We start from the raw sequence: 14,329 nt of genomic DNA on the forward strand, positions 1-14,329 counted from the left end.
CTTTTTTAAGAGTCTTACTGCACATTTATTTTATATTCATGTATGATTTGCAGGTAGTAAGATGTTTACATGCCTGGGATTATATTCTTTTTTTCCCTCAGTTAATTTAATGCTAGTAAAAAATGCCGGAAGTGACTATCCTGGAAACTAAAGTGCTCTTTTTACCCCAGGACATCTATGTCTAGCAGTACTAGAAACCTCCTCACCTCTCCATTGCTGGCTGTCTCAGTTCTGAACTGGAACCAGTCTTTTATGATTAGCAGACACACTAAGAGTGTGTGCATCTCTAGTAGCACACAAAGCCTATTCTTTTGTACTGAAATCAGCTGAAATTTTGCCACTGAGTTCAGTAACAGATCCATCAAGAATAGTCTGCCATCATATCTCAGGTGGACATATTAAATGATTTAAAAATAATCCAACAGACCTTTCTGTAACTAGCTTTTACCACACTGCAGACCCCTGTTTTGTTCTGAAAATGCTAAGAGACTGTAGACATGTTTATTCATGCATTATCCTGGCAATCCTACCTCCTCCTCCCCCCACTTAAACCTTCTCTGTGATACTATTTTCAAAAAATCAGAAAAAATTAAAAATGCCACCATTCCTAGCACTTCAAATGATAGGACAGAGGAACTACTGGCATTTTAGGCACAGTGCTGTTCCATTCTGTTCAGAGAAGCCTGAATCAACATGGTGATCTAAACACTGGCAGTGTCGGGCGGTCTATCCACACTAATGCTCAAAACCAAAACCGACAGTCAATTGCTGATTTCCCATATTGTACAATTCAGTGACAGAGGTCAAGGAAGTCAGTAGTTTTTGAGAAACCTTTTGGCTGGAATCTCTACCTGTAAGGCCCAGGGAATGGTCTGCCTCAGATCACGTATGTCGTAGAAGTTGTGACTTGAAGAACACGTCCATCACAGGAAGAGCATGTCTGATTTCCCTAATTGGCGCATGTTTGTAGGAGGAGTTAAAAGAAGAGCAGATAGCAGGCTTTTGATAAACAGTAGGCAAAGAGAATGTGCAAAGTGTCCAAGATAGCACATTGATAAAGGGCAGGATGTCCCGATTCCCCAGGAGGCTCAAGTTATTATTACTACAAACCTCTTAGCACAAAACAGCTCATACTCCATTACATGAGCGGTAAACACATTTACATGTCCACCTGTCTGTGGAGTGACAGGCGCCCTGTGATAGGGAGCTCTAAAATAGCTGCAGGATTCCTCACGTTGTCTGAAATGGTCCTGAATTCAGCTAGCAGCACAAAAGACTAGAGAAGGCCTCAACCTCAGCAGAAACAACAAATTTTACAGCAGCAAGCAGCATGTTACAAACATGCAGGAAGATATCTCTTCCCCTTGCAGAGCTGAGATTCTGTATTAGCTGCCCCAGCAACAATCCAGAGAAGGATTTGGGCATAAGGGGGATGCTGGCTATAGCTACAACGTATCTGATTATATACACCAGGCAGTTCCCGCATATGATTTCTGTCTGTCTTCGAAGTCCTACCAACCTGAATACTACAATGAAGTAACATTCAGCATTTTTTCTCTGTCATTTAAACACACGCTGTATGTCCGCTTAGATGTAGATATATAAAAAACTGTGTGCATGAGAACAGGTACATATACACCTAATTCATATCTGCATGGATGTACCATATATGTATGCTCCCATGCCTTCTTGAACATTAGCTTTCCAAAAGTGATTATGGTCAATTTTTTCTCTGTACTTTTACCCACATGGGGTGGTATTTCTGAAACAGATGATGAGAAAAGGGCATTTTAGAAATGACAACTCTGCAGCAAATCATGTTCTTGTTCAGTATTATAATGTTAAACTACACCCCTGAGAGCTGCTTTGGAAAGGAAAGCTTAAATATTGTCCTCCACAAAGAGTATGCTGGAACGATAATGTTTCATAAAACATTAACATTAACACTAAAACATTCAAAACATCCTTGGATTTGCTCAATCAAAATCATGCCCTTTTATTTTAATACTAGCACCAGTGGCAGTATCAATTTCTAACTATTGCCTTTCTTAAACGCAGTTACTGCTAGCAAAACAGGGACACAGCTGAAGACAAGCAAGCTTATTTTACTAAATAATGTAACTAGTTATTTTTGATGTATTAGTCTGATTTACTGTTTCCAAACAAATTTTTCATTTTAAGTGCAAAAAGTTTATTTCTATGGTCTGGTTGATGTTTTTTCACGCATGCAAATTTTTTAGAGAACATTTTGTCTTTAGCTTCCTGTTATGCACATTTTTAAGAGCTTAATGTTTCCTGCCTCCACTTAATATGAAAGAACATTGCATGTTTCTGCTGAATGTCAATGAGATAGTTACATTACAGAAATTGTGCCTAAATGACTCTGATACTGTGACTAGGTATCAGCAGAATTCCACCCCATACTGGAAAAGAGTTTAATTAATATAATGCAACCAATATAAAATGGAATCTCCCCAAAATACAATGCAAAGGGTAGGAAACTCAACCACCAGTAAATATCGAACTAAGCAGGGCTCTCTTATTTAAAAGATAAATAAAATAAAATAAAATAAGTGTCCTGCAGAAGCTTCATAAATATATTTACAATTTATTTAGGTCAGTTAATAGTGGTTTTGTCTCATCAGGCAGGAAACGAAGCGGCATCGGCCTTTCCCTAAGCACCTTCAGTATTTTACTAACAAAGTTACAGTACATCGGAATATTTTAATCTGACACAAAGAACAACAATAGATCTGACTGCTGGGCTGATAATCTTCTTATCACACCCTGTGAAACCTAGCTCTAATATTTGACTGAGCCTCCATTACTTGGCAACACATTCTAAAAAGGCCAACAATGGAGAGAGAATGAAGTGGAGTGTGGAAGTACCTCCATATCTACATAAAAGAGATTAGAGGCGACAGCGTTCCATTTTACAGCTCAATCATATTGTGTTAGCATGCGCTTATCCGAGCGCGGATGAAATTGAAAGAGAAATAAAAAAGAGTCAGGCAGATAGGAACCAGAAAAGCGAGGCATGAGCAATTTCCAAGGATATAAAAGGATGCTAATGGCGGGGCCCTGTCATTCTTAAAAAGGGCTATTAGGGCACCATCATCTGTTCTTGTGCCCTTACGCTCCTCTAACTAAAGTCAAGCATTTCCTAATGCCATTGTGATCTTTTTCTTCTTCAGATAAGACATGGTCATGTTTCATAACAACACACTTTCCATTTATTTGATTTATAAATGCAAGGAGACTAATTCTATTTACTGATAAAGGCTTTCCATATATATTTTTCTTTCAATATTGCCTTTTGTAGATGGCATAGACTTTTTGTTCAATAAATGCAACTATTGAAATGTTTCCAATAGCACAAAAATACTAATGATTTTATGAAAGCATTTGAACTTTATATAATTTTAAAACATTTTTTGGGCTATGACTGCAATGGGAAATGGTTGGCCAGGGCAGAATGCATATTGCGTTGTTACCTTTTTATAGATAATCTCATTAAAAGATTTTCTGTTAGAATAGCAAAAACATTATTTTGGTTTCTTCCACAAAGACAAATTTTACTTTGAATTGCAATGCTTTACAGCTGAGATCTTTAGTAGTTATTAGAGCACCTGATATATAAGGGCCTTTAATTACACTGAACCTTAAGAAATCACTATAGTAAAGAAAGATTTGCTGATTGCTGCTTTGCTGTGCTAGGCACAAATTCACTACTGGTATAATTAATCGATTCCAAGAGATTTACACCAAGGATTTACTTAGTCCGCTAAGCTACAGTCAACTTTTATGCCATTTGCACCCTTTTTCTAACTCATCCTTTTCCCAATTCTCTTATGTTTCTGCCTACAGTAACATTTGTTACCTTAGAAAAGTCAGCTAGCACCAGTCCAGGGGCTTCTACAAGTTGTTTCATGCCAGACATCAGCTGAGTGTAGGCAGTCCAAGTTCAGCAGTACTCCATCATTCAAAACCAAGCTACAAAAGCTCATCACATTTGCCCTTTAGCATGTCAAGCCCTCTTGCATTTTGAATTTTGTGATTAAATGCCAGACAACAAGTACAGATTTTATCACTGCCCTCTGTTACTAGAAGGCTTATAAAAAGATTGTCTTTATTTCCTGTTTTGTTTTGGTTTTTTTTTTTAATTCTCATTCCTAAACCAAGTCAGGTGAGTAAACTTAGCTAGTGTAGCCTTACCACAGCAGGTGTGGTTTGAGTTTACCGTGTAATAAAAGGCTGCCTCATGGCAGAAAAGCTCCTCAACTGGTTCAGATTGCAGACTTTAAATTTTCAAGGCCAGTTTACAGCATCCAATACCTTTTCCATGCTAACCAAAGCCATCATTTTAAAGGCTGCTCAGTCTCATCCCTCTGCTCTTCCTACACGTCCAGCCAAATCAAAGCTATGCAGCATATTCACAAATCAAACTGAGAAATGTTCCCCTGCAACTACTATGGAGCATGACTGACTTCTTTGAGAGCTACTCTATTTTGGTTAAGGTGATACTGGTATCTTCCAAAGATGAAACTCAAACTCACCTATTTAACTCATTTTGACTTAATTTGGGGTGCTTTATTAGCAACCAGTGTAAGACGAAGTAGCTAGTATAATATAGAGTGATGTTTAAATTAGTTTACAATTTGCTTGGGCTCATCTAGAACTGCTCTGAACAAAGCCATTCAGAAATGTCAGCTGTGTTCCTAACCACTGTAACAAATTGTTGCCTGAACGCTGCACACCTAATGACTTCAAATTAGCTTCACTGCGATATTGCCTGACAGTTCGTTACGACTGTTAGCAACATAGCTGGCGTATCATGACCAATAAATTGGTTTCAGTGTGGGCTGGGAAAGGGACTTCCATCAATTTGATTAAAGAAATTACTGTAGCATTCAAAGCATAAAGACAAACTAGTTTAAGGAGACAGAAATAAGTTAACTGTACCAGAAAAGCATTGCTCCTGATACAAAAGCTTGTTTATACACCATTTGTGGCACAGAGAATGACTAAATTTCAACTGTGTCGCATACTGACTATTTTAGACTCTCTAGGTTATTGTCTCTCATCTGAAGTAAAATAACACTCCATAGATGTACAAATTGTTTTATTATTATTCTTTGTTAGTGTTCATATTTATCGAAGATGACCTAGAAGCACGTACCAGAAGAACTGAGGCCTTGTGCTGGTTAGCACAAGGGAAAAAAAAAAACCAGGAAGACTATTTCTATTTCTTTTGATACTGGAAATAAATTACATTTACTTTGATAAACAAAAAACTGACTGGATTATTTATTCTACTATTAAGGTAACCCAAAATCACATCTAAAATGAGGATGACATATTACTCAGAGGAATTAAAGGTTATCCGTTCTTATGCTCAATAAGGCTGCCCTATCAAAATTAGAAACCTAACGAGCTGATGAAAACACACCAACATGCTCACTCATCTGCTGGTCTAGAAAAATATCTTAAGAAACAAGAAAAAAAGCTGACCTTTTTTGTGTGACTTTTTTTGTGTGACACCTTTTTTGTGAAAGGTGACAGACTGAGAACCCTGGAGACTCTGTAAGTTTGTCTGCTAGCTCACAGAGCAAACACAAATACCTCAGCATTGGGGGCAAATATAATATACCTGAAATGTTATCTGAAGAAATCGCTAATCTTCTGAGAAACTGCTTTTGATGACCCCCACTCTTCTTGCTAAGGAGAGTGCCAGTCAGCTTGTGTAATATCAACACATTTATGTGATGTAGACTGCAGTCCATTTCATGCAGACCAAGGAACTACTAAGCTATAAGAAGAGACCTTTTGGTACAATTCAGTTCTTTCTGCTGAACTGCTGGCACAATTCAGTTCTCACACTAGTTCATTCAATGAAGAGAACAATTCCTCCTTGCCATGCCAAAATATAACTGAATTTTTGCACCTCCTGTGGTCAGTATAAGATAGTGCTGCATTTATATAATAGAGGAACCAGACTTAACATTCAACTACTGCTGAATCAGATGAGTATGAAGGTGAGGACTTGCATTACCCTTCATACCAGGCTAATGCTCTGGATGGAAAGGTAAGTTTATCTTACCAAAAGCAATACATGAAAAAAAATTCATTCACTGAGCAGCATGTAAAACTTATTAACATAGTAACACTTATAGCAACAATAATACTATTTCCAAGGTAAGATATATTATCGTCTAACCTATGTCCTATGTGAATCATCTGGAGCCTTAAGAAAACTTCATGCATTGTAGCGAGAGAGCAAATCGTATTTTTTACCAGAACAGCATAACCCACGCAATGATTTCTCTCTGTCATCTACTTGCAATAAATACTGTATGTACCTGGAATATGCTTAGCCCATCCAATGATCACCACGAGTTCTCTGTCTGCCAGGTCACAAAGAGTGGTAAGTGCTTTGATGTCACTGTCTGGAACAGTGGGGTCAGGCATAGCATAGATCTTCTCTGGTTCAGCCACCAGCAAATGGGACACAATCTTGTTATCTGTAAAAATGGTCCAGAACAGTACAAGATCACCAGTAGCATCATTCTACTTTTCAAACAGATGGCTCATATTTCAAAGTGCAAAAGAATTTATGTTAATATGCTGGACTTAATTAAACCTTATTGTAACACCACTGGCTTCTATCAGGGGTTACAACACAAAAAAATCTGATCCACTAACAATGTTTATCAAGGTGGACATGTATGTTCTTAAGACAGTAAATTTAATGGAATGTAGAAATACATGATGACCCCTTAATATTGGAATACAAACTTCGTAGAAAAGTATTCACGCATTATAATGTATTTTTGACTGTGCCTTCTAATTACCTGCAACCCCCCCATCTCCAAAGGCAGGTGTATTTTTGGAGCGAATAAATACCAAAAGTAGTTAAAATCTGTAACTTCTGTCAGCAATTCCAACTACCATTCTTTATTTTAGATGTCACTGTTAAAACTGTTGCAACAAAAAAGGTCTCAGGACTTTCTCAGTGCTCATTATCCCATATATCTTATATTACAGGTATCCTGCCTGTTAAAACGTTAAGAATTAATCTGCACTCCTTGGGGACTACGCTGTGAGAAAAGCGGGGTGTTGTCTTATATTTGCTTTTCAGTGAAACACACAAATTTAGAATCATGTATAAAATTAGCTTCTTTAAGTACAAAAATAGACTAATGATCTCCTCTCCCTTCCAACCAGGAATAGCTATTATCAATGAGAATAAAGAGTGTAAAACTAAGGAAAGTATCAATAGATGCAGACTCTACCTCAGAAAACTAGTCTGTGCAAAGAATGATACTTTATCATATTCACACACTGGTTATTTTTATCTATATAGCATTTTCAGTCATGTGTTTAATATTTACTTTTTCATCCAGATGATTTGTGAAATCTGTTTGGAATAATCAATTAAGTTATAAGGAAAAGTGAAGAGGAAAAAGAAAGAGTAGAAAAGCCTGGAAGATTTACAGTGCAGTGTGGCTATTCTATATTCTATAAGTAGGATAAACATAAAATGAGCATTATATCCATGTGGAGGCACAATGGAAATATCTTATCTCTATACAGGAGCCTGATTTGTTACTCTGAGAAGGCAGAACTGAAAAATGGGAAAAGGACTAATTCATTAAGCCACCTAATACAGCAGACATTACTACCTAATATATTTACATTTTACTTTTCATGGTAGGTACATCTTGTGACCTCAAATGCACCATCAGAATTTAAAGCCCAAATGGCACCCTTTAGTGAATTTACATGAATCTGTTCCCTTTGTTAGGATAAAGAGTTATGGGGCCTGATACAAACGGGATTCCACTGTGAGAAGGTGCGAAGTATTTTCTGACTGCAGAGAATGCTGCCAGAATCAGCATAATTTTCCCCTTCTGCATATAAGTCACAGGATGGACCACACTGTCCTCCTATGGGAGAGCTGCAATGGAAGCTGACGGGGATGTGACTTGCCCAGGATGTGTCAGAGAGGCTCCCAACCAGCCATGACAGATTTCCATAAAATACTCACTTGATTCGGATTTCTGATACTTTACTGCTCTTTTGTGACACAGACTACTCCTCGATTCTGATCTACTGTCCCTACAATTTTTGCCTTATTCCAAATTTGTGCGTCAGAAGTTGTGATATATGTTAGCCCTTCATAAAAGAAGTGCAAGAGCCAACTGGAAACCATCACATCAAGCATGTTTTATTACAAGGGGATATATTCATGCTTTATATGAACTATAGGAACTATGCCAACTCAGTAATTCTTGATCTCAATATTCTACTGATTATCAAACTGATTAATGAGGAATTCTATTCTTATTTAAAGATGACAGATGGTAGTTTTAACTTATATTGGCAAACAGCCTTTGCACATAATTTTTTTATTTTTTAAACAGTCTTCATATCCTCTTTAATTTCACATAGAAAACATAATCTTTTTAAGTGAGAAAAGATAACATTGCTTCTTCCCAAATTCCAATATTTTTACATGTACTGAGAAGTAGGATAAATAAATTACGAGTTTCTTAACATCGATACATATGTAGCTGAGGATTTCAACTTTGTGGTTTTTTAACTACTGATAAATGAATGAAGAAGCACTCACACCCCCAAGTTCTGGGTTTTTTCCCTGCAAACAGAAGAAATGGCCAAAGAACCTCTTTCATTTTTTTATTAGGTTCCTCACCAATGGCTTTTTGTAGATGATTCAGGAATATTGTATATTTTGACTCAGGATTCCCAAAATCTCAAATTCTTTTTATTTTTGCAATCAACAAGGTCTACGGGGGGGGCCATTAGATTCCCTGGTGAAGCTGGAAAATATAATAGAGACCAGAAGTAGGTGTAGGAAAGATCCTCCAAACACCTGTTCTTTCCCTATAGGGGGAAAAAGCTACATATATTGGACCATGCATTAGTATAGGCCATAGGAAAATTTTGATGTACTCAGAAAGCTCCATCACTCAGGAAATTGAATAGCCATGAGCACTGTTCCTAGGTAAATCTTATTTAATGTTTCCCTAATTAGAATCAATAGAACCCAATTTTCATTCCTGTGCCTTTGTTACGCACAAACTATCAGTCAGGGTCCAGAAAATCTCCCAGGCTACTTCCACGCAAAACCGATTCAACTGTTTCAAGTCTTGACACTTATCTGGCAGGATCTGAAAATTAAGTTTTATAAATGTTTGTTACAAAAATGTTTGTAATTGGATGAGCTAAGGAAAATGAAAGGAGGCACTTAGATAATGAGTAATGATTTATAAGGAGGTTAGTTTATCTCAGACAAATGGAGCTTACAGAAATTGGTGTAGTTATCGTCTTAAAGTAATGTAATGCACTACTTTGCAGTAATCTTGGGTTTACACAGAGATTCTTGTGTTTCAGTACAGCTGCGTTAACCTCTGTTCATATTACAGGGCCTGGGGTTTTGGGGTTGGGTTTTGGGTTTTTTTAGCCTGTTTGGTCTTGGCTTTTTTGTTATGCTAGGCTATCAATATTTCTACTCAATGACAATATCAAGTAAATGAAAAACTGACAATCTGTGCACCCAGGAAAACTAAACCTCTAATGAAATTAAGCATTAGAGTTTATTAAATTTTATTGTATTATCAGAAAGTTTTTATTATAATGTGCAAAATCTGCTTAGTGCAGCCCTAGATTGTATTTACAGAACAGTGGGACAGCTTATGGAGGCTGAGTAGAAGATGCCAGATTGGACAATTGAAGGAATATAATCAGCATAATGTTTTTTGGAAAGGCAAAAGGAAACTATGCCATATGTTCACTTAAGCCTTAATTTTATGTAAAACTGGCTGTTTTTTCTTTGACACAGCTAAAATGCCCTTTCACTTACAGTTCAAAGACTGTTTATTTGCTCTCCAGATCCCCATATGCTCAAACGTATTGTACACAGCACTGTCCCCTACTGGGGAACAGGAACGGAAACAAATTCCATTTTCCATACAGCCAGATATTTTCAAGAACCTAAAACTGACCTGTGTGTTGTCAGAGGCATAGGAGCAGAGGTAAATGGGAGACAAGAAGGAGTTTGCCCTCCTTATTTCTCTGGCTTATTTCTCTATTTTAGGAGTAAATCAACCTTCTCAGCAGGAGCAACTGGACGTGTGTATTTTCATTTGAATTCAGAAGAGTTTACAACACTTCCTACAGCGTGTATGCCTTTGCAGGGTAATACACTAGCCTCTTGCACTACAGCTATAATGCTATTAAATTTACTTCATGGAATTAGTACAGTTGCTGCTTGAGTTTATATAAGCTGCAAAGCAAAACCCCTAACTATTTTTAGTTAATCGCAAAGAGGATGGAACTTGTATTTTCACAACAAGATGATCATCTCTCTCTCTCTCTCAATTTCAGCCTGGTGAGATACAATCAAGGAGATTATTAAAACATAACAAAACAAAGCAAAAAAAATCCATAAGGGTACTAGAGCCCAAACTACCAATCTATGCTTGTTATTACTGTGGCATATTGCTCTTTTAATCTAATGCTAGGTAGTGTATTAATCTATAGGTATAAATTAATGAGGCTCTTAATGTATTTTCATTGGGAGGTTGAGCAGTCAAACTCATTTAGTTAGTGAAAACTACAAAAATCACTTTCTTGTGAAATCTGAAACTAGAAGCTTCAATGAACTAATGATCACAGTATGAACCATTTTATGTACCACTGAAAATAAAGATAACCTGTAAATGTAAAATTTGTACTGCATAAACCATGCTTTTATACACTTCCACCTGTAAAAATATTCTTTGTTCAACTTCACTTGAGAAAGATGAGCATATTTAAAACAAAATACGTTAACAGCTAAATTGATATAGCGTTCATGGTAATATCTTCTGACCAAACCCTTGTCCCAGTCAGAAGGAGCTTAGCAAACAGGACTAGGAGTCAATACCTTGTATTCAAAGAGAAATTTTGTGTATCTGGTGTACTCACATGGCTTTTTTGCTGGCTGAACTAGCTGAGGGTTCAGGTATGGGCTATTCTCTGCATCTATTCTGCGCTTGTACTTCTGGCGACCCCCGCGTACTCTGTCTAGGCGGACACCTACATTGGGAAAAATAAGCAAATAGGTAATTAAATATATTATAAGGATGCCTTTCAGGTTACAATCTTCTATCTCCTGCCTTCCAATATTTATTTAAAATGCATGTTCATTTCAAAAAATTAATTTTAGAAAGCAAGGGAAAGCAGCACTACAAGTATTTGCAAGCTGTTCAGATTTTCACACATGCAAGACTAAGTATACAACATAATCTCCTGTTCACTTAAAACCATTTGTTCATTTTTACATATTATTAAAAACAGCTAACAAGTTTACTTTCCATTTGTAAGAGTCTGATCTTAAGTCATCTTTGCCAGAAGCCGAAGTTCAAAGCTGTAATAAACACCATGGATACACAAGGCTAACGTTGTGAGTAGAGAATTACAGAGAATTAGAACTTTAGAAACAATGAGTGCTGTATAAAGTTTAGATACCAAAACCCAATGCTTTTAATTAACATGGATTAACATGGCCAGAGGATACAAAGTAAGTATCCTTAGTAAAATAAGAACATACATGTGGCTTAAAGACTTGAAACTGTTCATGAGGGTTTGAAAGAAATTGTATGGCTGTTCATTTAATGTCATCAATGATGAATTAACATTTGTGTTCTACCTCCATATTGTTCATTGCTTCAATAAAGCATTCTGCTACCTGTTTTGTATAGATATATAGGAGTTTACCTTCCTGAAACAAGCTATGGCTGCTCTCATAGACAAAATGAAAAAAGGAGGGGGGGGAAAAAAGATGGTAGATCCTATAAAACAATGAAGTATTTTTATTTCCTTCTGAGTCACCCAGGCAGATTTCCAGACAACCAGGATGAATGTCAGTATAAACAAGTAGTAACATAACACTGAAGTTGAAAAACTCGGCACATATGCAGGGCAGCAGGACAAGTAATACCAAGTGCAAAATTTGTCCCTGATGACATGGATTTAACTAGACAAGAATGCAAGGACGCATTACGTATCAATGATCCCTGTGAGCGATGTAATAAAGTGCAGCTCACTTTCTCACTTTTCTTTTCATTGTCTATTTTAGCTCTCCTCCCTCTATTCATCTTTTCTATTGCCATTATTGTGCCCTACTCTACTACTTCCTATCTCCCTGATCTCTCCCTCACAGGAAATACCTCCAGAACTGGCTTCTGGACAGCAGAGAAGCCACCACCAGAGAAGTTACAGTTTCTGTGCACAGCAAGAAGAATACAGCACAGAGTTTATGTGCTGCTCATGAACCTGCACTGGTAACACAGTCCAGTTACCAGGAAACATCTGTCAGTCTTTTGTTGTTGTTGTTTTCCTGTTCTGTCTCCTACTCTCCATGAGTAGGCATGAAACTAACACACCAGAACACTCACTAGCTGAACCAAGGAAGATGGCAGCTTACAGGTCCACGTCTGTACTCCTCTAGCAGCAAGGAAGGCTTTGTGTGCATGGGGTTCTCATTTGCCCAGACGGACTGTTGGTATCTATAAAGGTTAGTAACACAGGAGGTACTTGGCTTAAGGACACAAGCAATGTCTGTAACTATAATGCAGTGAATTGTATACAGCAGTGCTGAATAGTTTTTGCTCACCAGGAAAGTGGGTAATCATCACCTCTATTTAATAGTGAAATTTGATTTGGTTTACTGCAGAAGACTGTGTACTTCACTCTCTCAAACTCAAGAAGTACATTTCTCACTGTATGTTACTAATTATGTTTTTGCGAATCACATATAAATAATAAAACCAATCAACCACATACCCAAATAGGTCAGTGTATAATTATGAATCAAGTCTTATATATGGTATTTACCTATTTCACTACCAAACTTGTGACCTATTTGTAGTCTAAGCTATCTTATAAAATTCATAGTGATTCAATCACCGAAGCGTGGTTATTTTTTGTTTGTTTTTAAAGCTATACTTAGAAATGCATGAACTACAGCAACACTTTAAAAACTGATAGTCAAAAGCTTTTCAGAGCTAATGATAATTCAGTGTGTTCCAACCTTGAATCGGGAGTTTGAGCTACACCTGAAGCAAATGACATCCAGGACAATATGCTGCCATAAAAACAAGTAACAAAAGACCATGGTTTGACAGTTGAATATTCAGAAATAGGCAGAGGATTAGAACAAGCCACATGTGATATTGGTGGGATTATGAAAAAGACTGCCCAGCATTTGAAGAAAAAATAGATAGAAAATGATTTCTGCATAATTCAGATGCCATCCTTCTTTCTGCTTGGGAGCAGATTTCATAGTGATAAAAGACGGATAGCATCAGATAGAAGTATGTTTAATCAAAAAGTAATGGAACTGAAGCTTAAATTAAAATAATATAAATCTACCAAGATGAACAATTTTTTTTACCTCCTTTGCATTTGCCAAGATACACATTCAAGCCATTCACATACTCAATGGAAGGAAATAGAGATGAATGTCACAATAGCAAAATTATACATAGATCCATGTACTCACCTATCATACATAGCTATACCTATAAATATAGCTACTTTCTTTTTCAAAAAGAAAAAATCATAATTCTGAGTAACTGGGGAGTAACAGTATTACACATTTTAAAATTACCTAAATCTATAACATAACTAATTCTAATTCAAAAACATTTTTGATAACATAATACCAACATAATTTAGAACATAAATTAGAGGTTTATAAACCTTTCATTAAAACTGATATGGAGTTTACCATCATTTTGGCTCCTAAGATTTCCTTGCTCCTAGTACCGTTACAAAGTAGCGATTTTAGAATAAATTTCTGATAATCTAACATACCCTAAGTGGTATTCTAATTCCCAAGAGTCTTTATAGAAGTAAACACAATGCAAGACACCACTTAAGAGAGTATACCCATCTGATATTCCATAAAAACTTGAGTTGGGGGGGGGAGGCAGCAAACTGAAATCCATAGGTTCCTGTGTATATGCATGCATTTTCCCTTGTGAATCCTATAGCTTGTATGAGAGAATTCATTACATAAATATATTTTTATGTGCTCTCAAGACAGTAACAGCTGATGCCTTCTTTGTTGGAAAAACAAAAGGAAGAAAGAAAAACAATTTTGTTCACAAAAGATCTTCATTTGGGGCAGAAGGGGCTTAACATCTTGATCACAGAGGTAATTGCTGTAATTCAACACATACTCTGTACTCAGACTTAAAGAGGATATTGTGGCATCTAGCTATGGTAGAGAGGGAAGTTAAGTAGACCTCTGCTTTAACTC

General features: G+C 36.7%; 1 protein-coding gene across 3 annotated transcripts in view; it reads right to left on the reverse strand.

Annotated features, from left to right (window-relative positions):
* Positions 1–14,329, reverse strand: part of ESRRG (estrogen-related receptor gamma) — a 351,575-nt gene that overhangs the window by 41,449 nt on the left and 295,797 nt on the right. For 2 of the 3 annotated variants that reach the window (XM_010562134.1, XM_010562135.1), the window contains 2 exons: positions 10,990–11,100; positions 6,360–6,521 (listed from right to left, as the gene is read on the reverse strand). In XM_010562134.1, the coding sequence (XP_010560436.1) occupies positions 6,360–6,521; positions 10,990–11,100 (273 nt within the window). Of the gene's footprint in view, positions 1–6,359; positions 6,545–10,989; positions 11,101–14,329 lie in introns of all 3 variants that reach the window. The other variant, XM_010562133.1, reaches the window with a different exon arrangement.

The sequence above is a fragment of the Haliaeetus leucocephalus genome, unplaced genomic scaffold, assembly GCF_000737465.1.
Source record: "Haliaeetus leucocephalus isolate CR32 unplaced genomic scaffold, Haliaeetus_leucocephalus-4.0 Scaffold156, whole genome shotgun sequence".
NCBI classification, from domain to species: Eukaryota; Metazoa; Chordata; class Aves; order Accipitriformes; family Accipitridae; genus Haliaeetus; species Haliaeetus leucocephalus.